We start from the raw sequence: 27,436 nt of genomic DNA, 5'->3' as shown, positions 1-27,436 counted from the left end.
AAATTATTCAAGCTGGGTTAATAATATGAGAAGAGACAGGTTAGGCACGACAACAAAAATGAAGAAAAATAGATTTGACTTGGTCCAAACAAACAACAAGTCAACAACGATAAATTGATATAACTAGTTTTTTTTTTTTTTGGTATGAATGTTAAATTTTATACCATTTTGAGTTTTTGACAGAAGATACAGAGAAAACTAGTAGCAGGAACAAGTAAAGACAACTAAACAACACCAAAATACAAAAGGAAAACACAGTAAATAATAGAAATGCAATAACTGATATTGATATAACTAGTTAATCCTCAAGAGTCAAGAATATAGTTCAAAATCTTGCTGCTGCACGAATCTCATCTTCTTCTTTTAATATCTTGCATGTTACTCGTTCCGACCAAACTAATACTATTTCAATAAACTGAAACTTGGTTGGAAGTTAGGTCAGCTCGAGGAACGTTAGATCTCAAAAATCCAACGGTCATTAACTCGACACGTCATCAAATACAAGTTAACCCGTCACGTCAGATCATTACCCATCCTGAAAGTGAAAGGAAAAGAAGAAAAGGCTCCAAAAAAAACTTTTCAGTTGACTCAGTCGGATTTGGAGGAAGACGAAGAAGATGAAGTGTTTCCACTTCACCAATGGCGACAAGAGAGGAGGAGGAGGAGAAGGACACGAAGGAGAAAACTCCGTCGTTTCGCGAGCTTCGAGACTCTCGTGGGCTCGCTCTCTAAGCGTGGCGTCCTCGAGCGCTTCAGACCCGACTCGCCGGTCCGAGTTTGACTCGGATTGGAGCTTCTCGCCGGAGCGTTTCGGTTTCCACAAGCCGCTGAGTCAACGTTGGACCGGTGGAGTCGCCGAAGAGAACGATCTGAAGGTGTTCACGTACGGTGAGCTGAAACTGGCTACGAAAGGTTTCAGTAGAGCTCTTCTGATCGGCGAAGGAGGGTTCGGTTGCGTTTATAGAGGCGTTGTAGATGGTTTCGACTCGAAGATCAATGTCGCCGTGAAACAGCTTAACCGTCAGGGTTTACAGGCATGACTCCACCCTTCTTTCTGTTCTGTACTCTGGTCTGCTGAATCTAGTTAGAGGACACGAGTTCGATTCCCCTTGAGAGGGATAGTTTATGATAGGCTGATTATTTGTATGTTATTTAAAGAAAGTTTGAATCTTGGTGTGTTCTGTCTGAAAAAAGTTGAATCTTGGTGTATTCTATCTGAGAAAGGTTGAATCTTGGTGGGTTCTGTCTTAAAAAGATTGAATCTTCATGTGTTTTGTCTGAAAAAGTTTGAATGTTGATTGTGTTTTGTCTGAAAAGGTTTGAATGTTGATTGTGTTTTGTCTGAAAAAGTTTGAATGTTGGTGTGTTCTATCTGAAAAAGTTTGAATCTTGGTGTGTTGTGTCTGAAAAAGGTTGAATCTTGGTGTTGTTGTTGGACTTTCATTTTGTGTGCTGTAAATCATTGTGGTGTGTGCTTTGCGTTCTAGCATTCAGGGGCATAAAGAATGGATCAACGAGGTGAGTTTCTTAGGAGTAGTGAACCATCCAAACCTGGTGAAGCTAGTTGGGTACTGCGCTGACGACGACGAAAGAGGGATGCAACGGCTCTTAGTTTACGAGCTCATGTCCAATAAAAGCTTAGAGGATCATCTCGTAGGCAGAGTAATGTCTGTCTCTCTTCCATGGATTACAAGGTTGAAGATCGCTCAAGACGCTGCTCAAGGCTTAGCTTATCTTCATGAACAAATGGATTTTCAGGTTTGTACATGTCAATAGATTAAGGTTTGTTTGTGTTTATGGTTTTCTTGATTTTGTGAATCTTGTAGTTGATATTTCGAGACTTCAAGTCTTCAAACATCTTGCTTGATGAGAGATTCAGTGCTAAGCTCTCGGATTTTGGATTAGCTAGACAAGGACCTCCTGAAGGACTTGGTCATGTCTCAACTTCAGTATGTTGCCACTCCTCTTTAGCCTTTTCTCTAAGCATAACATCTCTTGAAAGTCTTTGTCTTTGTTTTCAAAAGGTTGTAGGTACGGTTGGTTACGCAGCTCCTGAGTATGTACAAACGGGTAAACTGACAGCAAAGAGTGATGTATGGAGCTTTGGGGTGGTGTTGTATGAGCTGATCACCGGAAGACGAGCAGTTGACAGAAACCGACCTCGAGGAGAGCAGAAGCTTCTAGAATGGGTGAAGCCTTATGTATCGGACTCTAAGAAGTTCCATGTGATTGTTGATCCGCGGCTCCAAGGACAGTACTACTGTATCAAGTCTGTTCAGAGAGTAGCTGCTTTAGCGAACAAATGTCTGATGAAGCAACCGAAATCTCGGCCTAGGATGAGTGAAGTCGTTTCATTTCTTGGGAGCATCATTGATGAAGAGACGGAAAACGCTCCTGCGCCACTTGGGGATGAAACAGAAGAGATCATTGAAGCTGATAGTGAGCCTGAGGTGATTAAGCAAGGGGGGAGCACTTATCTGAAGAAGGTTCTTGATCTGAGGGATAAGATGAGCTTAAACAAGTCGCTTTCGAAGCTAGACTGGCGAAACTGGACTCCGGGGCTGGTTAGAACATGGTAAAGATAGTTTTTGTTCCACTGTAGATAAAATCTTCTTTAGCCAAAGAACTCAAAAGTAGGTAATGGAAGTCTCTAGTTTGTAACTAATCGAATGATTTTGTTGTGTGTTTGCTTTGTATATATGTTTGGAAAGCATATGTGCTTTGTTCCATTTGTCTTGCTTAGGCCTGGCATTTAGGGACCAGCCGGAATCGGTTAGGTTAATTTGGATTTTCGGATTTTACTATTTTCGTAAGTTCCATTCGGATTTGACATATTTTTGGATCAAGTCCGATTCGGTTCCTCTCGTATTCGGTTCAGATCAGATTATAACTAATATCTGAAATTGCCCAATTATTTTTTTAAAGAACTTAAAAAATTAACAAAAAAACTCTGAATATTATTCAAAAATCTAATTAAAAATTACCTAAACTAGCTAAAAATATTCAAACAAAATACAGAAAATCTTTAAAATATTTTAAAATATCTAAGTTATTTTATGACAAGGTTTAGTTAAAGATCCATTTATCATAATATCTAAATTAATTTAATATATATAAAAACATTAACATATTTAACTAATTTCAAAAAAAAATTGGATCTTAATTTGGATTTCGGATTTCGGTTCAATTCGCGTTGTATTGTAAACCTGAAATACCAAGTTCCTAAGCTCAGTTTGGATATTTTTGTATAACAGTTCGGAAGCTTCGGTCTGGGGTAAAAACATCCAGGCCTAGTCTTGCATATAACAAAGCTTGAAGTTGAAAGACATGATATGATAGATCATTTATACTCTTATGTTACTCACTTCTCGCACTACAACAATCCTCTCAGTACATAAGCAGAAGCAAAACTGTACATCTTCTGAACTAAACAGAACATAACATCATTGTCTCTTCCTCAAGCAAACAGATGTGAAGCAGAGGGACGTGGATAAGCAGCTGTTTGCCGAGCAAAACCTTCATTTGGTTTCTGGCTGAGGAGGAGAACACTATCGCTTCTCCTACGCATTCTTTTATCCTCCTTATCAATGTTATTGCCTCCTCCTGCTTCATGCAAAGCTTGGATGTGTTGGAGGTGAGCAACAACCTCGTTCATGTTTGGCCTCATCTTTATCTCTGTTGTGAGGCATCTCAGCGCTAGAGTAGCTACTTTACATACTTCTTCCATTGAGTACTGATCGTGGAGACGGTTATCGATAACTTTGAATAGCTTCCTCTTGTTTGCAAGTAAAGGTTTAGCCCAATCCACCAGTTTTTGCTCTCCCGGTGGACGGTTCTTGTCAACCACTCTAAGTCCAGACAGTATCTCCAAAAGCACAACACCGTAGCTATAGACATCACTCTTGGTTGTTAAATGACCTTTAAGGAAAGTGAAAGAGTCAGTAGTCATCACAAAGAAGTTAATCAAAAAGGGTTTAGAGAGACTAACTAACCGGTCAGAAGGTACTCAGGAGCTGCGTATCCGTAAGTACCCATGATCCTTGTAGAGACATGGCTTTTATCACCTGTTGGACCGTCTTTAGCCAATCCAAAATCAGAAAGCTTGGCATTGTAGTCCTGTGATCATGTGTCAAAAGATATTTTTTAACCTTTCACATCCTTTTGACATTATTATTTAAAAAAATGGACGTACCGCATCAATAAGTATATTAGAAGTTTTGAAGTCACGGTATATGACTTGAGTCTCGGCGTTGTGGAGAAAAGCTAGGCCTTGTGCAGCACCAAGAGCAACTTTCAACCGTAGAGTCCAAGATAACGGTTGGAAGTAAGAACCTCCTGCAACATCAAGAAAACATGATTGAATACTCCTAAAGAGTTAGCATAGGAATATAGACAAGAGAAGAGAAGACAAATACTTCTGAATAAATGATTTTCTAAGCTTCCACGAGGCATGAACTCATACACAAGAAGACGATGCTCATCCTCTAAGCAATAACCGATAAGTTTCACAAGATTAGGATGAGAGAACTGCCCCAAGTAATTCACTTCAGCCTACAACAACAACAAAAATCTTCAATAACAAGTTCAAAAGAACAAATTTGAGTAAGGTATATAACTTTTTGAACTTACCAGCCATTCCTGATGACCTTGCCAACCATCTTGGTTAAGTCTTTTGACAGCAATAACCATACCGGTTCCCGGTTTAGAAGCAGCGAGAGACTGCTCATCAATCCATCCTTTAAAGACGCAACCGAATCCACCTTCGCCAAGAACACTATCTTGTCTGAAATTCCTAGTTGCTGATTTGAGCTCATCCAAACTGAAACTTTTGAGGTTTGGAGATTGCAAGATCTCTCCTTCGGTTCGAGGGTTTGTTCTGATTGACGCAGAAGAGCATTTGCTTCCCATGCTCTGTGAATCATTTGCCTCTGAGCTCATGTACTTTGAACTCACACCTATGCAAGCACCAAACAGATAGTTTGTATATAGAAAAACTTTAGATTTAACATTTTTTACAAAACCCATTTTTGAAAAGAAAATAAAAACCAGTGCTTTTGTTGTAAGAGATCAGACAAAAGTACAAAAATCTGAATGTTTGTGCTTGTCTTTTCCTCTGACTACCAAGTACCAACTATGACGAGCCATGAATTAACCAAATATCCAAAACGACATAGTTTAAGGAGGCATTAATCAAATTATTAGCTTTAAGAAAGACTAATTTGTCAACAAGCCTAACTTTTAAGTTAAGTCACCTTATACCTCAACCACCAAAAACCTAACCTCAGAATTAAAAATTGACAGCAAAAAAATCTGAATTAAATATTTGTTGTAGCATTTGCATGAGAAGTTGTTATTCTTTTTTTTTTTTTAACACCTAGAAATTTTTATTATATATGTAAATGAAAGCTTGAGGCTGGAAGTACCTGTGTTACTTGGACTCTCAGCTTTAATCTGAGCACTCAAGCAAATCCCCATGATTTTTGGATAGATTAAGCAAAACCCTTTCTGTATAACAGACTAGACATCAGAAAAGAAAGAACTTTATCAATGGAAATCCAAAACTTGAGGAAGAAACATATCAAAAAGTTGTGAGGATAGCTAGATGAAATTACAAACTATTAAAGAAACCGAACAAGTAGCTAGTGAGAATGGAACTAATCTTGCTCACCTATTCTCTTTGTCAACCAAAAACATAGACAGAGAGAAAGAGAGAGAAGGGACAAGTTTCTATCGACCAGTTTGCAATCTGCTGCAAGTAGCTGAGAGATATAAAGATGTTGGGACACTGCATTGATGATGGGCCGGTCCTGCCCTTAAAACACGTTTCTTTATTTGCTTCATTTTAATTCTACTTATTTAATTTCAATGTCAGTTTTGTTTATTCTTCAACATTTAGATTTTAGATAATATAAATATGTATAAAATGTATCTTTCCGATTTAAGAATTTATATATTTTGTCAACTATTTAGAATATATGTTGTTAATATATATGTATTAATAAACGGATTGAGTCTTAATGTATGATATTTATATTAATATTAATATAAATATTTCACATTTAAAAATAAATGTTAAATATATATGAAACTGTGAAAACAATGTTTGAAGTGCTGGATGATTTTATGATTTTATCATAAGCTTTTAGTTTAAAATCGGTTGACAATAAACAAATTAATATTTATCATTTATATACTATTTTATTATTTAAATTTTCCATGTAAAATTTTGTGTATAAATGAAGTTTAATAGATTGCTGTTGAAAGGATTGTGGATTTTTTTTTTGTCAAATTATTTAGACTATATATAGGTGAAATATCGCAAACTGAAAAGTACTAGTTGTTTTCATTTGATTCACTTGTATTATTTGTATCATCTTTACATAAATCAGAAAGATAATGATATTTTATACTAGTAGTATTTAAATGGTGACAAAAATAAAAACTATTTTGGATGGCTCCATAAAAGTTGATACTTAAAAAAAGTTGATACTTTAAAAGTCAATAAACTCGTAGTAAATTTTAATATATATGTCTCTCTTTTTCAACACCTCATAAGTCATACCACACTTTTCAATTTCCATCATTTGTCTTCTCTTTTTGAAAATTTCTCTTCCGTTTATTCGGAGCACCAAGAGATACGATACAATGAGCCATAAAATAAAATTATATACATTTCTTTTTTTGATAATCCAGGTATCCGGATCTCTCAATTAATCCGACTATTCCACCTCGTCCAACCGGAACTGGCGAGGAAGGTCCTAGAGACCAAACAGAAACCATGTTAAATCCGCTGTAGCTGGGGTTCGAATTCGTGATGACGGACACTTCAGCCGAAGTTCCTTTACCACCAGACCACGAGGTCCGATTAATTATATACATGTTGCCGATAAAGACGAAGATATAGTAAACCCCTTACACGGCGGTCAAGTTATCTTCAACCGTTGGCCGTGTAGCTCGGTTCATGTCGGCTTGGTTTTGCCAAGTTTTAAACTTACATTTATTTCTTTTTATGTCACTTTTTCAATCCGGTAATAAAATGTTCAACCTCGTTAATCAAATAGTACTACTAATTTCACACACGCTAGGCACCTGAAAAGTAAAAGCAAAAAACAAAATTTCGTTTACTTTCTTATCAACTTTTACGTGACACTGGACTAGAAAACTTTAGGTGACATTAATACTATTCCACCTGTATCATATATATTTTCATATACAAGCATGTCTGACGTTTTATAGTAACTAGTAAGGGTACAAAATTCATTGATTTTAGGTATTAAGTAAATTTTAAAACAATATAAACTACACCAAATATACTGTTTTATTAGTCATATTGTGGGGAAAAGCCACTAGTTTAGCCATTTCTAATAAAAGTTTTCTCTAAGCTCCGTCAGGATTAGAAATGAACGTGACGAAGGAAGAAAAAGACACGAGCTTGTGAGGAATATAGACTTATGTCTCGTTGACCATATATTTTATGACATGATAAATCTTAAATTAATTCCAAGTTCCAACTTAGTATCCCTGCAAATTCTTGTCACGGTGACCATATATTTTATAGACTTATGTCTCGTTAGGTAATTTTTTTAATAAATTATACTTTAGGGCACTAAATTTCTAATATTATTTGGAATGATTATCTGTACAAAGTTATAAAAATTAATACGATTTTTTTCTTGACATCGAACAGTTATTTATAGTTTAAACTAGAGTAAGTCGATAACTAGACGACAATAATAACAACTAACAAGAGAAGGATCCCTAAAAAATGTTCTCGCATACTTAGCTAAAACTCTGTCATTAAATTATCGCCTCATGAGACATGAGCAATAGTGAACTCCTTAAAGCTTCCCTTCGATCTTACAAATTAGTTCAGCTATGTTGAGAAGACTGACCAACTTTTCGGACGTTTGAATCATCAATCATCGATATCAAATCTTGACAATATGTTTTAAAGCGATGACATATCAAATATTGAGTCATCATTACATTTCCCATTCAAAAACTTCCACTTCTCCATGTAGTGACGAGATTCTATTATTCATATTCATGATTTCTAAGAGATGAATGTTCCCTGATGAGTCTTTAAAAATACTGTTAGGAAGCTAATGAGTTTCTTTATGAAGATAATACAAAAGATTTACAAAATCATAAGAAAAGGTCAATTTGCAAAAGGGGCTCGTGGTTAGTGGGCTAATAATAATAACTTAAAAGTCATTTGTATTTTAAAAAGAGAGTAACTAAAAGAGTATTATTTGCCAGAAAGAATCAAATAATGTCCGTGATAGTGTGTAGCTAAGTAGCTATCCAACCCAATGTAACAATGTCCATGCTTCTTGTCAGTCGTCGCATTGTAAAACAGTAAAAGATCCAGTTTTGTTAATATTTGTTTTCGTAACTCATTAACATATATCATTATATATACTTTATTACCACAAAAGTTTCGTGCAAACTTATTACCACGAAACCTAACCGAGTAACGGAGAATCGGAGATCAAATACACTAACAATTGAATTAACTTTAAAAGAAGTAAACGATAGAGTACTTTTTACGTATACGTGAAAAATAAGAAGAATACAAAATAATGAGAATATCTAATTAAAAACCACTTAGCTTGGGATATGATTTTGTGTCATTTTATCTTGTAATCTCCACATTGATTCAAATGTTACACACGGTCGTACTATCACGAGATCAACAAATCCTAAACATATATAGTTTCCGGTGTTGGAGGCGGGTGTCACTTCACTGTAGACGCAGTTCAAAAATCCGGTCCGATACCACTAAATTATGGAGAAGACAATAGACCCACGAAGGTTATAGACCCATTCCTTGCTGAGAAGATAGTTAACGTTGACATGGTCCGAGCAAAACGTAAAAAATGATCGGAGCATTAAATGTGACCTTAAATACGCTTGATAGTATATCACATCATCGCTGGGTTCCACTTCCACCAAGACCTATAAAGTAAGAACCAAGAACAAAAAGAAAGAGATCTGAATTCTCTCGTATCAAACTTATAGTCTCAATACCTTTATATTCATTTGTTAACTAATACCTTTTTAATCTCCACGTACAGTTCTATCTTCTTGCATTATCAATAAAACATACACTTTTCATACTTAATCGCTAGTTAGCATATTTTTCATAGGTTACTTCTTATATATGTTACCGAGACTTCGTGCCATATTTCTGAGTCAAATTTTGAGATTCATCATGTGGGGCTAAAAAGAAGGGATATTCAACAAAAAAACCTCTAAAAATCGATGTGAAACACACATAGTGATGACTGGACAAGACGTATCTAGTGTATGTTCCTTTAATTTGTTTGACTGCTAATTAATTTTAAATTTGAATTTCTTTTATATTTTGTGTGTTTTTTTCTCTATGAATTTGGGAAGATAAAAGCTTTGGTTCAATTGAACTGCATAGAAAAGGTAATTGGCATATCTAGAAACAGATGGTGGTGATGATTTTTACCGGTTTTAATCTTCTATGTTTCTTCACTTGATGGTGATAGAGTTCTTATTGTAAATTAAGGTTACTCCAAAAAGAGCATGAAATTTCTAATTATTTGTTTGTTTGGAATGGTGATTTCTTTGCCTTTTTATTATCAATTGAATTATATAAGAAATTGTCTTGTCTCGTTGACTCCTACTAAGAACATCTCCAATCCAATACTTTATTGTAAGATGAGTAAAACTTTAAAATGGAGATTTGAGGGTTGATTACTCCAACAATGAATCCTCAAAAAAAATCCTTACAAGCTTAGTCATTTGCATTATAGTCCTTGACATTAATAAAGTTATTAATAATGATAAAACTTCACAAATACATATAAAACATACTTTTAGAAATATTACAATATTATAATAAAACAATATAAATTACATACATAATAAAACAACTTGTAAGATATGTAATATTGGTATTTTAGAAATTTTAGAAAATTACGTATAAAATTCTGTATTTTTGGTATTTTGGTACCACTTGTAAGATATGTAATATTCAAATGTTTATGTAATTTGCTTTAAATTATGTTAATTTTGTTTAGTGTATTTAATTTTGTGTGATCTTTATTTAATGTATTTTTCTAGTTGTGTGAATCTTATTTTAATATTATGTAATATTTATTCTATTCTATTTTGTTTTGGTGTACTTAAGTTACTCTAAATAAAATTAATAGATGTATTTGTAAAATAAAATAATTGTAAAGACTAAAAAATAAATATTAGTTTTGAGGTTTTGAATATTAAAACCTCAAATTTGAGGATTTGAGATTGGGTTGGAGATGCTCTAAACAATAAAAAGGGACTGACAATCACTATCAATTTAGTCTGAAGTGTGACGTTTTTAGATTACTATGAAAATTCTCTCTTTTTAGCTTCAATTATTACAAAAGCAAAAATCAAGTATATGAAAAATATTTAGTAATCCATATGCAAAAAAATATGTTGTTTACTTTGGATCTTTACTCATGTATCGGTTTTTAGTTTAGTTTTTCTAGTTTTCACTGTTTAGAATCTTTTTTTACCTATAAAGTTTTGCTTAACTTTAAAAAGAAATCTGAAATATATCTAAGTTATTGATAAATGATTTTGATTTTTTATTATTTTTAGTGTCAAGCTATTAGATCTCAGGCCCATAAATCGAATAAAATCAGAATAAAGCCCATTGTAGTTGAACCCATCAAGGCATCCCGATCTTTTTATCATCTTCTCCCTTTTCGCCTCTCTTATTCTCAATCAGAGGAAAGAACCAAAGCTCCGTCTCTCTCTCCGGCGATTCCTTCCGATCTGATCCGGTAAGAAACTTTTCCCCCTCTTCATTTCCATCACTGTGCTCCGTACGATCTTAATTTCATCTGAAACCCTAGGATCTACAGATAGTATTTCGAAACCCTAGATTTCGAGTTATCAATCGAACTCATAGGGCGAAAAGTATTGATTTTGATAAGGAACCCATTTGTTATTGGTTAATAGGTTGTGAGATTCTTTAGGGTTTCGTGAAAGATGCCGGCCACCGCGGGAAGAGTTCGCATGCCTGCGAACAACCGTGTTCACAGCAGCGCGGCGCTGCAGACTCACGGCATATGGCAGAGCGCGATCGGGTACGATCCCTACGCGCCGACGGCCAAAGAAGAGCCGAAGACGACTCAGCAGAAGTCTGATGACCCTGAGAACTCTTACGCCAGCTTCCAGGGTCTTTTGGCTCTAGCGCGCATCACTGGGTCGAATAATGACGAGGCTCGTGGGTCTTGTAAGAAGTGTGGGCGTGTGGGGCACTTGACGTATCAGTGTAGGAACTTTTTGAGCACGAAGGAGGATAGGGAGAAGGACGGTGGGGAGATTGAAGCTGCTGTTGTGGCGGGGTTGGAGAAGGTTAGGAGGTGTGTGGGGAGAGGTGAGGTTGAGGAGGAGGAGAGTAGTGAGGAAGAGGAGGAGAGTGAGAGTGAGGATTCTGATGTTGATTCTGAGATTGAGAAGATTATTGCTGAGAGGTATGGGAAGAAAAAGAAGGGGAGTGGCGGTAGTAGTAGTGTTAAGAAGAAGAAGAAGAAGCGGGATGAGTCTGAGTCTGAGTCTGATTCTGGAGATAGGAAGAGGAGGAGGAGGTCGAAGAAGCGGAGGACGCATAAGAGGAGGAGTGTGAGTGAGTCTGAGGAGGAGGAGGAAGATGGTAGGAGTAAGAGAAGGAAGGAGAGGAGAGGGAGAAAGAGAGATGATGATTATTCTGATGAGTCTTCTGATGAAGATCGGAGAAGTGTTAAGAGAAAGAGTAGGAAGGAGAAGAGGAGAAGGAGGAGCAGGCGTAACCGTTCTGATGATTCTGATTCATCTGAGGATGATGCAAGTGGTAGAAGGCAGAAGCGTAGGAACAAAGTGGCAGCTTCTTCTGACTCTGATGTCTCAGGTGATGATGAAGATTCACGCGTTGGGAGGGGTTCTTCTAAGAGGTATGAGAAGAAGAGCAGGAAACGCCATCACAGGAAGGATTGAAGTCTATCAGGTTCTGCCATTTGATGTCTCCGTTACAACTCTCTATCAATCTTTGTAACAATAATGAAACCTGCCTATGGGATTTGATTTGTGTTTGGCTTTTGTGGTCTCTTTGTTTCAAGCATGTATGGTTGAGATACTGTTGTGTTGTTAATTCACTCTTGTGATGTTTTGTTTCTAAAGTTGCGATCTCTTAAGTTATTATTGCCAATTAGTTTTATAAGAGTGAACAAGTCGGCCATAAAGCTGAGAAGTCGGCAACAGTCGTTGTAGAGAGATCACAAGACTCGTGAATTGGTTTTGGCATGGTATCTGAGGGTAGTGTGGTCATTTAAAGAGCTCGAGTTTCATTGCTCAGCTCATATCTCCTTGTGGGTCATGTTAATCTCTTCTCCACCGTTGAAACAAAAGTAAAAAAAGAAATAAGAAAATATCAATCTTGAAACTTTATAAATCCCAAGAAAATAGGTGAAGTAGTTTCAGAAACAAAGATCCAAAGAGAAAAATATCTCAAAACACACAAAGGAAGAAGAAAGAAAGAAGAAGAAGATGCCTTCAAGCACATTCTCTGGAACTGTGAGCTCACCGAAGCTGTCAGTGGCAGTGGACATGGGCAACCCTTTTCTCAACCTCACCGTTGATGGTTTCCTCAAGATCGGAGCTGTAAATATAATCTATCTCTCTCTTTCTATCTCTCATCTCATTGTTTCATATTTGATTTTCTGAATGGGTTTTATAGGTTGGAGTCACAAAATCTCTTGTGGAAGACACTTACAAAGCCATCGACAAAGGTAAAGTCCTAAAACCAAAATATGAATGCTCGACTCGTTGGTAGATCTGTTTTTTTGCTCTTATGGTTTGTGTTGTTGATCATGTGGTTAGGGAGTGTTTCCAAGAGCACTCTTGAGCATGCGGTGAGTACTATTTTATCAAACCCATGTATATAATATGTGTGTGTCTGAAAAAATAAACGTCTCATCTATTGTGTTACACATTATGGTTGCAGCTTAAGAAGATGTGCAAAGAAGGTTTTTACTGGGGTACGTTGCTTTCTAAAGCCATTGTTCTAGTTTTACCAATGGATAATAAATGATTTTAAAATAATAATAAAAGCTGAAATTTGCAACAAATATATGAATGAATATGATCAGGATCTGTGGCTGGAGTTTATGTTGGAACAGAGTATGGAATCGAACGTATCCGTGGCACTAGAGATTGGGTGTGTACTACGTTCATTAGTCATTATATTACATACACATTGAGCTATTCTTTTTTGCAAAACTTATGAATGATTTGCTTTGAAACTTTTGCTATCAGAAAAACGCAATGCTGGCAGGCGCGGCGACAGGAGCAGTGATCTCTGCGGCTACTAACAAAGGGAAAGACAAGGTCGTGATCGATGCCATTATGGGTGGCGCTCTTGCAACTGCGTCTCAGTTCCTTAACAATCATTATTTCTACTGAGTTGTCAATCTTCCTTTTAGGACCAAGATTGGTTTGTTATATCCAAATTTGGTCCTTATGGTGTGGGTTTCTTTGTTTGTTTCCAATAAAAAAGATGTATTACTTTTGAATGAATTGAATTTGAGTAACATGAACGTTAAGCAATGGTCTGTGGTCTTCTAAAAACTCTTTGGCCAACTCCAGAGGAGTCTTGTTCATTAATTTATTCTCCATGTTTGGCGGTGTGAAGTTACATAACATAATAGATAACGAGTTGTTCGATGTGTACAGTTAGCTATAGAAAACCAAATGAATGAATGAAAGGTTGGGAATAGATGTAGACAACTTCTTCAATGGTGTCAAAAAAAGATATATATAGAACTTCCGTTTTGGGCCATAGTATTAAACTATTAATTGAAGTCTCAACTCTCAAACAAGTTTATCTCGAAAAGAGCAAGTCTATAACATGTTCTACAAATTAACATTAAGAAACTGAAATGGGCTCAACAAATATCAGCTTCCAATGGAAGGTTAACCAAAGCTTTGTGTATTTATTTAATGCATGTTTGTATACTATTAAGCTGCCAATTTGGTTTATCGCCTGCGGCCTAGCCCAAGTAAGGCCCTTGGAGGGACGACTTGGACATCAAAATCGTGGATCACATATCGGTGGGTCACGTGGTGAAGTGGGTTGATTCTTTTTCACCTTCACACTAAATCATTCATGCATGCTTCGTTTCTCATCTTCGGTGAAGACTTCTCTTCAGGTAAAACTGTTCGAATGCATGCTTCGTTTCCCAACTTCGGTAAAGACTTATCTCCTTTTATCGTTTCTCATCTCTGGTGAAGACTTTTCTCTTATTTGTTGAGTTCACTCAGATGATACCGATTTGGAACTTGTATTGTATATTAGGTTGCAAAAGAAACTTGTATTTGTATACATGTCTGGAAGATCCAAAAAATGGCTTAAATAAATAAGGCAACCATATATAGAAGAGATCAGAAATATGATCGTAGCATTGAAAGAAAAGTTTGATAAGTATTAAAATGAAGTTAGTGACATATTCCATGTTGCGTCCGTCTTTGATTCACGGTTAAAGCTTACACTTGTGGAATTTTATTTTGGGAAGCTTGACATGAACTCGTGTAAAGCAAAAATGAAACACTTGCGTCGTAAGTTTTGTATTATGTTTGAATCACATGACACCTCTATATGCCATTTTGGACTGGATACCTCTATATACCATGTTTGGAGTTGGATAAGTAGGAAATGAGAGTAATGCATATTATGAAAAAAAAAACTTGCCAAAATCTCTAGATAAAATCGGTTGTCTGAAAGGTCTAATATAAATATTAAGATATTAAATAAATTTTAAATATTTTTCTGTATTGACTCAATTTACAGAAACATGTGTGGTTGTTGTTAGAGTGTGTGTTCAGTGTTTACTCCGAATATCCAAATAGTGTAGAAAATGGTGGTGGAAGATGATGAAAATGACAATGATGTTTGTAACAAATTCTTATGGACTTGTGTTTGCTCAATGGCTACCATCTCTCTCATGATGAGTTATCAAAGCTAACGCCTGCTTTTCTCTCTGACGCGCCTTTCAAGACAAACGTTCTCCTACGCCGGTGGAGCAGGAGTTCACCGGTGTCACCTCCGCTCCATCTTCCACATGTCTTCTCTCGTTCCAAGTCAAATCTTCCACTCTGTTTCTTGTTTCGCTGTTTCTCAATCATTATTTGATCTGGGATAGTCAACATTTAAAAAAACCTTTGTGGTCTCTGCTCGTGTTCTTGAGACCGCCAGAACTGCATTCTACACCATATAATGCCATATCTGTCTGTTCTAAAGAGATTTCCATCCTCGTGGTTGCCAGTGGGTTCATCAGCACCATCATTAAAGACCTTTCTCATGAGAAGTGTCACCTATCCTGCAATAAAGCAGATGAAATTGCCAAAATCCCTAACCGTTTTGTTATCTTGTGGAGCGGTTCGTACAGGACCTAAAGATGCAACGGATTTCGTTTTGACGATATTCTGAGGTGTGGATTGGCTATCAAAGTCACGATTTAATGTGACTATGTTTCAACTTTCCGGCGGTACCGTGAAATTTACCTTGACGCATTCGCATTGTTCTCTGAATTCGCTGTCGATTTATCTCAGAGATTTCTCTACATCTGTCAGTTATGTTGTATTGTCTTATTGTTTTGCTTCTAGTGCTAGGATTGTCTCTTCTTCAAAGTGTAATCCAGAGTTTTAAGTATTAATGAAAGTTGTGTTTCAAAAAAAAAGCTACCATCTCTCTCTATCTCCAACCAAATAATCATTTGTTATTTTGATTTCTTTTACTATAAAACATCTACTACTTTCCACCCTAAAGCAATACCTCTCCTATTCACCAATCTTGTGTCACTAATCGAATAATTTTAAATTAGTCTAATATTTAATTGGTATGTCATTTTAACCAAATGTTGGTTACTCAAATCGGCGTACTAAGTACTAACCATCTAAAAGAAGAGGTTTTGAGGTCAATATTAACTGATGATGGAGAATTAACTTAATCATCAGACCCAAGAAAATTATGGCCCTTATGGGCATGGGCCTTAAACTCTTGATTAATCGGAAAACAAGTCATTTCATGCATAGAGAAGAGGTAAATAGTAATATCTGTATGGACAATCTAATTGATTCACATAGACCATAGTTTTCTGGATCTAATCAAGATCTTTGTATCTCTGACATTTATCAAGATGGCTATCTATCTTGTGCATGCTTCATTTGTTGGGTATCAACATATCATCCATATAAGTATTCGTATATATATTTTATCTAATAATAACGAATTGACCGTGGAAAATTAAACGTTTAAACAATTGTGAATTTACGAGAGTAACATGTATCTTACATATACTTCCATAATTGGTGAACTGCAGAAGTGGGTTGAAGATGAGTCAAGACAACAATACTTTAGTGCCAGCAAAGCCGTAAGATCTACCAAATCATAAACTGACATAAAAGACCCACTTCTCTTTATTATTCTTGCGAACTAATCCCCACCATTAAGGGCCACTAATCCAATTTTTTATTCATTCATAAAGTCAAAATTATTATGAAGCAAATTAGTAATTCTACTCTTTTCTTTCTCCGAATATTTTTCAAGGTCAATGATGCAACAAGTAGTTTTTATTTTATATTTAAAATGTTTAACCTTCTTCTTAAATTAGTAATAGTTTTCTCTTTAAGTAATCTGACCCTTATTACTAATAATAATGCTCTCCTACACTTCTGCAATGTTACCAAACTTAAAATATAACCTTTGTGTTATATATTTACATGTATTGTTCTACATGTTTTAGCAATCGATCCTAATACAATCTAGGCGTTGAAAATTATAGCACTGATTTTTTCCATCTGCATCAATAGTTGATTTGCCAGAATATCCAGGGATTTTATAAGGTTTGAGTTTGAATATACGATTTAGAAAAACAAAAAATATATATATATATATATCTGTCAAGTTAAGCTATATACTAATGAAAAAAATGTTATCATGATGACATTTAAAATGGGTTAATATTTTAACTGTACATGGCGAGGGAGTGGAGGGTGCTCCACTTGCAATATTACAAATGATGATGGACCTTGAATTATCAAGTGTTGTTAAGACAGTAGTTAAAAAAAAATCAAGTGTTATTAAGATAAATGATTATTAAAGTTGAAACAACATTTATGTTAATTAACTAGTATATCTTAAAAAATCCCAACCTTAAAACCTAATATGCTTTTCTTTAAATTAATCTAAAGCAAATGCGCAAGTTGGATATGTCTCCACTTATCTTTTCATGTTTTTTTGTCAACATGTTTAAATATAATTTTTGTGTTTTTATTTTGTCTTTGAAGTTTGAACGCATTAGTAAGGGAAGACTTGCTCTTCCTTATTGTTCTTTCTCTATATCTTACTGATAAATGTATTTGACTCTTTCTTTAAGCTTGAAACTTCCCCCTGTGTTACCACGTGGATACTCGATTGATATAACTCTAAAAATGCAGTAAAGATTTTAAAGATCTTGATTACTACCAGAGAAATTTCAGGATTAATATATAAGTTCAAACATTTGCACAAGACACCAAAGGAAGATATATCATTCTCAATGATTTGTTGCATTCTTGAGATAACAAACTAAGTCTCACATTGGAGAATTAGACAAGGAGTATATAATATATAAAACAGATGTCTAACTTTAATAGTACGAGGCCTTTTGGAAAAGAAACCAAAAGTAAATCCATGCGGGTTGCTAATTAGGCCCAAAGTGGACAATATCGTACTAATCGGAGAATATAGAGTTGGATACAGAATTTCACAATCTCAACAATTGGTATTAGAATGGCTGACGAGAAATATGCAAGAAGACCAAAATATCCTTCGAGTAGGAATGGGACCCATCGAGTTAGGATTGAGAAGTGTGTGTGGCAGAGTTCAAGTAAAAAAATCCTGGAAGTCAATTGTGGGACACAAGATGAATGTGATCCTTTGTTTGAGGGGGAGAATGTGAGATAACAAACTAAGTCTCACATTGGAAAATTAGACAAGGAGTGTCTAATATATAAAATAGATGTCCAACTCTAATAGTACGAGACCTTTTGGAAAGGAAACCAAAAGTAAATTCATACGGACTTGCCAATTAGACCCAAAATAAACAATATCGTACTAATCAGAGAATATAAAGTTGGATACGGGATTTCACAATCCCAACACTCTTCGCATGCCTCATTTGTGGATTACCTTTTCAGATCTCCTATAAGACGATTTACAACTGTTTCCTATATGGCAACAGCTCAACCAGTACTGAAGAATAATCAACATGTATATATATATATATATATATATATTCATCTTGTGACCAAGTCTTAATCTATAAATTTCAACATCTTCGTGTTGCCTAAATAGGTCTCACCATCTAGCTCTGTATTTTCAAACGACACATAAAAAGGCAAAATAGTGGATTAGTTAGGAAGTATTTAATTAATCTAACTTGGATAAAAGTCATAATGTGTTGATGAGCCAACGTCTAAGAAAATAATTAAGTCTTAATCATTAATACCAAACTTAATTTTTCAAGACAGAAAACGTAATAGCATTCTCTTAAAAAAATTTACATGAAAAGGTAAAAACATAAAATTGTAGTAGGTAAACTTATAAATCATAAACTTCAAAAATATGAATTATTAGGTTAAGTACGACATTTGAAAATAAGTTAAATCTTAAGATAGATTTGTATCTCAAACTTGTTATCTACTAATAATAACAATCCTAATTAATTTTAAAGGTTGTATGATTTTATAAGAATCTCAATTTTTTGTTAAAAGTTGTGTTTGTTCATTAATGTGTCTTTTGATTAAATGTTGTATCTCTTCTATATGAAACTATTGTAAAAATTTGTAAATAAATGTTATATTGTGTTTTTTCATCATAAAAATGTATATTAATTGATTTTCTGTTTTAAAAGTTATATATTACCATTATAAATGTGCTATTTTAAATAACTAACTAAAATATGAAAAATTGTGATTATTCATATGATTTTTTATGAAAAGACACATATCTATATATTTTCACAATTTATAAGAACTAATGCAATGTTTAAGATGAAAAGTTGTGTCATTTCACATTTATTTGAATGTCTTGATTCTTTTTATTTTAAATGTATTAGTTTTGAAAGTTATAATCATCTTAAAAAGTAAAAACTAAGAAACACAACTTTTCATATAATTTTTTAAGAGATACAATTTTTATATTAATACAGTGATTTTTAGATATAAAACAATTGTAAATATTTATGTAAAAAAAATAATAAGTAGATATGAGAAAAAGAAAAGTGAAAGACACAACTTTTTATCTCAAAAACTTAGCAACCTAATTAATGTTGAAATGAGTTTTGTAAAGTTGTCAAATTATGAAATGATGTGTTTATCTATAATTTTGTGTCTTTTCATTATAATGTCAAAAGTAAAATGTTTTCATTTTTTTAATTTTTTAAAAATGTATTTAAAAGTTGTGTCTTTCCATAAGCAATACATGCAATCTTTCATCTCAAAAATTAATAAGTCCAACTTTTCATATAAGAAACTTAAGAGATCCAATTTTTATATTATTAACTGATTTAGATATAAAATAATTGTAAATATCAAAACTATACTAAAAGGCAAATACTAAGCCTCCTTAGATGGTCCACGTCGGACTGGAAAATTAGCCACTCATGGAGCAGCATTTGTCCACGTCAGGTTACTTTCATATTGGTTTGGGCTTTCCACGTTTTGGCCCGTTTGTTCTGTGCGAATATTGGTTGGACCCATTTGCTCTTTACTTTCACGTGATTGTTTAGAGACGACCAGACGTTGACGTAACCCTAAATTTGCTCTTCTCTCCTCTTTCGACTTCCCCATCTTCCATTGTTCTTCTCAGCAAATCGGTTTCGACGATTAACTTCATCACTTATATCCTCACAATAACTACTGTAATCAAGTCTTCGCGTGAACTGATCCGATGAATTCCTTTCGCTTACCTCTCCATTTTTTATTTATAACCCTCTTCTCCTCTTACCAAATTCTTCCATCACAACTAAGAATATTCTCTCAAATCTCACTCCGATGGAACTCAGCGGCAAATCCCCAGCTTCCAGCGACCACAACACCAGCAAGAAGACTGTCGCCTCTTCTGCGACTGCGAAATCAACCGGAAAGTCCACTGCTTCGTCTGCGATCATGGTGAAACGTAACGGCAAGGCTGTTGCTTCATCTGCCAATCCGATGGAACCAAACGCTGCTACCGATCTCTCCTCTCTGCCTAGCGAGCAAGTGATGTTCTTCAGAGAGGTTTCTCTCGGCCCACGCGAAGCCGAGTTGATGTTCCGTATGATTCATTTCTGGGATGCTCGCAACCCAAACACGAAGACCCTCATTGGACGAGAGATGCTCCTAATCGACGAAGAGGTTTGTCTACTTTTATTCTCTGATTTGGTATTGCTCGATTGGGATGATATTTCTATTAATCTATGTTTTTAAATGATATATACAGGGAACTGTTATTCAAGGTTTTATTCCAGCCAGTCGAGTTGAGAGATATGAGCTGATAGCAGGTTCTGTCTATAAGCTGATCAATTTTTTCGGATCCAGAAGCAAAGATCAGTTTCGCGTTGCTGATCATAGTGCCACCGTCTCATTCAGCTGGAATTCCTCTTTGTCTGTTCTTGAGAATCCTCCGGTTCAAATACCAGAAGATAGGTTCAGGTTCCATACCTATGAGGAGTTTAAGGCCAATTGTGACTCCAGAGCTGATCTCTATGGTAAGTGAAGTTTAGCTTTTTAGAGTACATACTGTGTGTGAACAACAACTGAACATCTTATAGACATGTTTGATATATTTTTTTGATGTCTGCGGATCGTACTGGTTTTGTCACAGATTATGTTGGTCATATGAAGCTGGTGAATGGGCAGACTTTGACTGACCATATTGTTCTCGACGAAGCTGACATAGCAGAGAAGCGGCATCTGTGTGTTCATATACAGACACATGAGTAAGTTTTTCTTTTTGTTACTCGCTTTCATTGTTTGTGTGTTGTTTTTAACACATGATTTGTGCCCTGTATAGTGGACCAGTGATGAAGATGTATCTATGGGACAAGGCTGCTTCCGACTTTTGCCAGAAATTCAAATCGTACGGAGGCATTCCAAGCGTTCTTTTGGTCACTACAGTGAATCCTAAACATATTGGAGGTCAGCATCAAAACTATAAAAACATCATTCACATATTCAGAACTTAGCTGTGACATATTCATTCACATCATTCACATCATTCGAAGCGTTCTTTTGTTTATATTTTAACGTGTAAGGGCTCTTATGAGTCAACGGTTAGGTTTTGAGATGAGATCTTGCGTAAGGGCTCATATTGGGTTTGTTCTTTTTTTTTTCTTCTGTAACATTAGATGATTAGCTCATGTCCTTTTAGACAAAAGTTATACCTTTGATTTACCGTGAAGACTGTTATTTTAGTTGTCAATGAATATTTGTGTTAACATTGCTACAAGGACAATTTGATTGTCCTTTCAATTATTTATTACTGTCCTAAAATATTTTAGTTGTTTATTGAACTGTGACTTTTGTTTATATTCCTGCAACTTTTGTTTATTTAACTGCATAGGTCATAGTGTATTGTTAAGAAACAGTGATAAGGCATTGACAAATCATGTACCTGATAATCACATCCTTCTATTTGTTATTAACAGGGACCCTTGCTCTCACTTCGATGTCATCTTCCCGAGTGTTTATGGATGCCGATGTTCAGCCAAGCAAGGATTATCTCGAATGGTATGTATTTATGTATTCAAATACTTTTTTCTACAACTTTTGTATATATTTTAACACTGTATTATTCCTAAAATATCTGGGCTTTTGTCTTTGGTTCAGGTTGGTCTCAAACTCAGAAATTGCTAATAGAGTTTCAGCTGAGGTTGTCACTAAGCCTGAGGCAGTGACTCTTGGGGAACTATTCTCTTACATCAAGAATGAAACTTCTAAGGTGCAATAATTGTCCTGTTCATATATTATTTCTATGTACTTGGGTGTTTATGAATTCTATTTGTTTTCCACGATGAAGGTTGCTTGGTTCGAATGCACTGCAACTATAGATGATGTTATTCAGGGTTCTGCTTGGTACTACATTTCCTGTGGTGGCTGCAATAGTAAGGCAGTGAAAGGGCCTACTTCCCTGGTTTGCAACAATAAGAAGTGTGATAAAAGAGAAGTCACAGGCGTACCTCAGTGAGTGTTGTACTCTTAGATTCATATTTGTTTTTTCATCTCTCATAACTAATATTTTCTCATTGTAGGTACCTGACAAAGATTTCTGTTTATGATAAGAGTGAGCAAGCAGTTTTTGTCATCCTTGGTGATGCTGGAAAGGAGTTGACTGGCAAGCATGCAGCAGAATTAGTTGCAAATTACTTTGAGGTACTTCTACACCTGGTTATACATATATAATAACTTTCTGTAATATAGAATTAGTTAGGACATCATTGATTTGAGAATTCTGAGAAGGCAGCATCAGATGAACTCACGTAGATTGTGCTTTTATGTCAGTCTAATGCTGGAGTTGGGGTTGATCATTGCGTTCCTGTTCCGGATGCTTTGCTTGAGACAATCGGGCAGACACGCAAGTTCATCGTGAAGGTCTCGGATCATAACTTGACAGGCAAGACTCAGACCATAACTGTCACAAAGATTATCCCAGCAGGTGCTCCTCTTCCATCAGTGTCTGATGGTATCTCAAAGACTGGGGGTGATGACTCTGGACCTTCCGGAGTGGTCGGAGGTGATGCAGGTGATAGGGCTAGAAAAGCAGCTGAGTATCTTGAGTCGGATGAGGCCAAGCGTTCGAAGAGTGGCTAATATAGCTTGAACTCTTCCTTCTATGCAGTAAACGTGTTTGCTGCGGTTTATGTGTGCTTTTATTTTCCCTAATAATTTTGCGTTCTTGACATTTGCATTTTCAGAGTTTTATCCTTTCATGTTTAAGTTTTTGTTGAATACAATTTTCGTTATATGGTTTTACTTATCCCTTTGAGCAATTTACTTTACTTATCCTGTTATGATCTTTTTATTTGTTCAGTGTGAAGATTATCTTAGTTTACTTTATACTATGATTATACAAGTGCTGAATTATCTTCCGATTAGTTACTTAATGGTACCAGCTTTTCCTACGTTAATATGTAACTCCGATTCTTTCTTCACGTAACCTTCTTGCATGAGGTTATACGAGCTTTGGACCATTTTTTTAACAATTGATTTCCACTACTGGACGATAAATCTACGTATGCATTCACATATATATACATATATTTTTTAATGTGCGTTTACAACAATTACGTTTTTGGTTTGCAGCAAGAATGTTAGAACATTCTAATTCTTCATATATATAGTTTCTATGAAAAAAATGTTTCACCTAACAACCAAAAATACATGATATCATGCAGACATATAATAAATAAATATATTTTAAATGTTAACACTATCAAAATTCAGTCAAATAATTCCCAGTACTTTTAACAAATTCAAATCAATAAAACATTTTTTCTCCAAGGTCCCGACCCGGCAACTTTCTCAGCTATAACTTGGCACAGGAAAAATGGGTCGGGTCATTTTTAAAACTGATAAAATATTAACTTCACTATTATAAAAACGAATCTCTTATTGCGACAATGGATGACATTAAAAATATGATTGTGGGACACTTCGAACCCAGGTCCAAGATAATATACGAGGGCTGCTCTACCACTAGATTAAAGACACACTTTGGAAGCTTTATGGCAAACATATTACATATAATCTACATAACGTCAATTCAGAAAGTTTGGATTCAATTTTATGTTAATCGCGGATAACATATTTAGTATTGTATATTAATTATTTTCTATTTATATGAAAATTTTCACATTTATAATTTTATTTAACTAATATTTGAAATTTAAAATATTTTTTCTGTGTTACCAGTTTGAAGTGAATATTTTTATTATTTCAAATATAAGCCATTGGTATTTTCGGATAGTTTTAGTTTACAATTTTCATCATTATATGATGAAAATAATATTATTGTCAAATATGTTTCTATTATAACTAACAAAAAGAGTAACACAATTAAGTAATAAAATACTTTTTAACATAATTGAATACTATAAATTATATAAATTAAATTAAGAATGAATTTTGCTAAGTCTTGCTTTATGTGTATATTTTTTTTGGCACAAACTTTTAGAAAATTCTATTATGAACGTATATTACTAAGTCTTGCTATGTGTGCATATACTTTGTTTCACTTTGCATTGTTTTTTTTCCTTATTCTTTAATTGAACAGAATTGGAATTTCCAATTTTTCTATCATCATTCTATCTTTTGAAAATTCTATGGTCAACATGTTACATATTAGTCGACATGCGGAAGCTACTGCTAATACCAAAAAAAAACTTATTTCCAAATCCACTTATGATACTTGATTACAAATTTTATACGTTACCTTTATGAATTACCATATCTACAAAAATCCTACATCATAAAAGGAAACAAATCTTATACGTTACCTTTATGAATTACCATATCTACGAAGATCCTACATCATAAAAGGAAAGTAAAATAATTCTGAAAATCAGCCCTATCAATCTACGAGTATATGCTTTCAAAGGGGTAAAGAAAAAAATCAACTCTCACCAAAACTCATCCTTATCTTACATAAGCTGAAGAAACATTATATGCCATCTTTGCAATACTAGACGCCCAAACTGTGTAAGTCTAACGCGTTCGTATGATCGTATCTCGACATTTATAAAAGCTAATGTGTTTACCAAAGTGATAATAGATTGTGTCTAACCTTCAGCGTACTGCCGGAATGGATGCACCGCCCTCTGATCAACCACAAGAAAACACAGGTAAATACGTAATCTCTTGCTTCTATCCCCTGAACAAGTAGAACATATTTTGATGCGTCTAAATTTAAAAAAAAATTAAGATGGGTTTCCGATTCTTTTTGGCTAAGTTATTTCAATATGCAATCATATAGTCTACTCTGCACCACGTCAACTGTAATGAGAGAGAACCAACCGAGAGAATCAAAATAGACTCATTATCTATTGTGTATGAAGCTACGAACCGTAGGCATGAAGTTGGTCAACCACAAAAAATAAATAATGTTTTTAAATATTTGTGACCCATCATACTATTAGAAACAAAAAAAAACTGTTTTATTTTATAAGACTAACAAAATTTTGGAATAAAAAAATAAGATACAAAATTCCGGTATGCATTATTGAATATATATCAAAATTTCATATACCTATACTACTATATTTGGAATGATCTGCTTATTAGTAATAATTTTAATTGATAAGAATGATAAATATTAGTAATCCATAATACAATGAATAGGTAATCAAATTATCTATTTTCAAACAAGTTACCTATATATATATATATACATATATTAATTAGGTATTTTTAAAAAAAAATTCAAAACCAATCTTATTTATTTATATATACACTTGAAACATATGTAAGAATTTATACAGCGATTGTGTATAATCAAATAATAATAACCATTGAAATTGCTATATCAGTTTTACCAAAAGTATCTTACGTATAACAGTATAAACGAAGCCCATTAAGAAGAGTAGACGGAGAATAAACATTGTTGCCGGTCAAAACGTTGTCTTTCAAAATAGATACCTTCGTTTTTCCGCAACGGTTAAGTTATTATTTACGATTTTAAATAGTTAAATCAAACATCAAATTATTTATACATATCAAAAAACGTTCATCAAACTATGTACTTATTTTTGTGTTGAAAGTTTTAAAACACTCATATATTAGCAATAGTTTAGAAAATATCTTTATATAAATATTTTTGTATGACTAATATTTAATTATAAACTATTTTATATCTTAGTTTTTTAACCTTATAATAAAAAAATATTGTTTACAGGTAGGAACACAATATATATAATAATTCTCTTACTTTTTAAATATATTTTCACAATTTTATTATATTAGTTTGTAATTAGTTATTTAATATAACATATATAAATTTAATATTATTAAAATAAAATACGTTTTCTATTATATATAAAATTCATTAAGTTTTTTTTGGAATTAATAAATACCCAGCTACAAACTAATAATAAGTCAATGACCTATATAAAATCTTAAAACCTAATAAAATATGACAAATAAGAAAATACGAATTTTAATACAACATATAGATTTTAATATTATTAAATAAAAATTCGTTTTTAGTTATATATAAAATTAATTACGGATATTTTTTAGATTAATAAATTAGTGATTCAGCATAAAATTATTAATAAATCAATGACGTAAAAAACCTAATAAAAACATGACAAATAAGCAAAATTGAGTAAAATCATGGAAAACATGACAAATAAGCAGAATCAAAATAATTATAAATCTAATTATATATTTTATAGTTATATTATTTAAATTAATAAATTATGGACTCAACTAAAAACTATTAATAAATTAATGACCCAATTTAAACATAATCAAAACATGATAAATATGCAAAATTACCTAAAATCATGAAAATCATGACAGGTAAGCTAAATCACTTCATAAATAATAGTATAGATTATTAGTAACAAATATTTGCGTCACCCAAAACATTGATCGAAAACGTAGTAGGCAAGCCATTATTACAGGGAATACGTCTCCTTTTTCAATCAATAGTTTGCTATGAACTATTTTTAAAATAAATAGCATGGTTGAAACCAGATAAAACCTCATATTTAAATCAGACATATTTTAGTAAGCACATGAATAATCATAACCATATTCCAACTAATTGTTACTATATATTAATTGTTACTATATATTAAAAAATCATGCATTATTTACATTCATAAAAATCTATACAAAAATACATATATTTACATGTGTATATAAATACATGTTTAAAATGACTATAAAAATATCAAATACAATTAATACTATACATCAGATCACAAATAACATTAAAGTATCAGTGTAAGTTAATTATCAGACATTTTTGCTAATTTAGAATAAACAGCTAATTGGTTTTACTATGCAAATAATTCAGGTGGACACCCGCAAAAAAGGAAACGAGGTCGTCCCCGTGGATCACGTACAAAACCAAAAGGTGCGTCGATATTCTCAAAAATAATTGTAAAAATAAAATCAACATTTTCTCATCATAATCCTAAAATTATGTATATTTTCAGTTCGTATGATTAATGATCGACCAACATTCAAACCAAGATATTATGACTGTAAGTTTGTGTGAACTCTGATATTATATTTATACAATAATATTCATCAAACAAACTGACTTTACGCATTTAATCAATTAGGTGGATGCGATGACTGTGACTCTTACAGTAAGATAGCAGCCTATAATATGTATCTCCTACTTTATTTC

General features: G+C 33.9%; 5 protein-coding genes across 11 annotated transcripts; 4 read left to right on the top strand and 1 right to left on the bottom strand.

The window, feature by feature from the left end:
- The first annotated feature begins 360 nt into the window (after positions 1-360).
- LOC103849344 (serine/threonine-protein kinase PCRK1) lies at positions 361-2,804 on the top strand. Its single transcript, XM_009126122.3, has 4 exons — positions 361-1,034; positions 1,495-1,758; positions 1,827-1,949; positions 2,025-2,804. Exons 1-4 carry the CDS (start codon positions 618-620, stop codon positions 2,577-2,579), a joined length of 1,359 nt encoding a protein of 452 aa, XP_009124370.1. The 5' UTR covers positions 361-617; the 3' UTR covers positions 2,580-2,804.
- Positions 2,805-3,248: 444 nt separating this feature from the next.
- Positions 3,249-5,821, bottom strand: LOC103849343 (probable serine/threonine-protein kinase PBL10). Of its 5 annotated transcripts, none has more exons than XM_009126119.3 (7): positions 5,669-5,821; positions 5,424-5,517; positions 4,630-4,955; positions 4,416-4,551; positions 4,193-4,335; positions 3,993-4,116; positions 3,249-3,918 (listed from the first exon to the last, which is right to left on the bottom strand). In XM_009126119.3, the coding sequence occupies exons 2-7, from the start codon at positions 5,473-5,475 to the stop codon at positions 3,458-3,460; spliced, it is 1,242 nt and encodes a 413-aa protein (XP_009124367.1). In that variant the 5' UTR covers positions 5,476-5,517; positions 5,669-5,821; the 3' UTR covers positions 3,249-3,457. The 5 variants fall into 5 exon arrangements, with proteins under 5 accessions (XP_009124367.1, XP_009124369.1, XP_009124368.1 ...); XM_009126121.3 differs by having other exon boundaries at positions 5,424-5,505; positions 5,669-5,815; XM_009126120.2 differs by having other exon boundaries at positions 5,613-5,748.
- A 4,855-nt stretch (positions 5,822-10,676) lies between these two features.
- Positions 10,677-12,201, top strand: LOC103849342 (CAX-interacting protein 4). 2 transcript variants are annotated; one of them, XM_009126116.3, is made up of 2 exons: positions 10,677-10,802; positions 10,981-12,201. In XM_009126116.3, the coding sequence occupies exon 2, from the start codon at positions 11,011-11,013 to the stop codon at positions 11,995-11,997; it is 987 nt and encodes a 328-aa protein (XP_009124364.2). In that variant the 5' UTR covers positions 10,677-10,802; positions 10,981-11,010; the 3' UTR covers positions 11,998-12,201. The 2 variants fall into 2 exon arrangements, with proteins under 2 accessions (XP_009124364.2, XP_009124365.2); XM_009126117.3 differs by having other exon boundaries at positions 10,998-12,179.
- A 199-nt stretch (positions 12,202-12,400) lies between these two features.
- LOC103849341 (outer envelope pore protein 16-1, chloroplastic) lies at positions 12,401-13,605 on the top strand. Its single transcript, XM_009126115.3, has 6 exons — positions 12,401-12,660; positions 12,737-12,788; positions 12,880-12,911; positions 13,004-13,037; positions 13,149-13,216; positions 13,315-13,605. Exons 1-6 carry the CDS (start codon positions 12,547-12,549, stop codon positions 13,459-13,461), a joined length of 447 nt encoding a protein of 148 aa, XP_009124363.1. The 5' UTR covers positions 12,401-12,546; the 3' UTR covers positions 13,462-13,605.
- Positions 13,606-17,550: 3,945 nt separating this feature from the next.
- On the top strand, positions 17,551-26,376 carry LOC117126906. Of its 2 annotated transcripts, XM_033276207.1 has the most exons (9): positions 17,559-20,433; positions 20,519-20,786; positions 20,903-21,017; positions 21,092-21,216; positions 21,726-21,807; positions 21,907-22,018; positions 22,097-22,260; positions 22,329-22,449; positions 22,579-26,376. In XM_033276207.1, exons 1-9 carry the CDS (start codon positions 20,092-20,094, stop codon positions 22,885-22,887), a joined length of 1,638 nt encoding a protein of 545 aa, XP_033132098.1. In that variant the 5' UTR covers positions 17,559-20,091; the 3' UTR covers positions 22,888-26,376. The 2 variants fall into 2 exon arrangements, with proteins under 2 accessions (XP_033132097.1, XP_033132098.1); XM_033276206.1 differs by having other exon boundaries at positions 17,551-20,433; positions 21,726-22,018.
- The last annotated feature ends 1,060 nt before the right edge of the window (positions 26,377-27,436 follow it).

The sequence above is a fragment of the Brassica rapa genome, chromosome A07, assembly GCF_000309985.2.
Source record: "Brassica rapa cultivar Chiifu-401-42 chromosome A07, CAAS_Brap_v3.01, whole genome shotgun sequence".
In the NCBI taxonomy this organism is placed as follows: Eukaryota; Viridiplantae; Streptophyta; class Magnoliopsida; order Brassicales; family Brassicaceae; genus Brassica; species Brassica rapa.
This window is presented reverse-complemented; position numbering and strand designations above follow the sequence as displayed.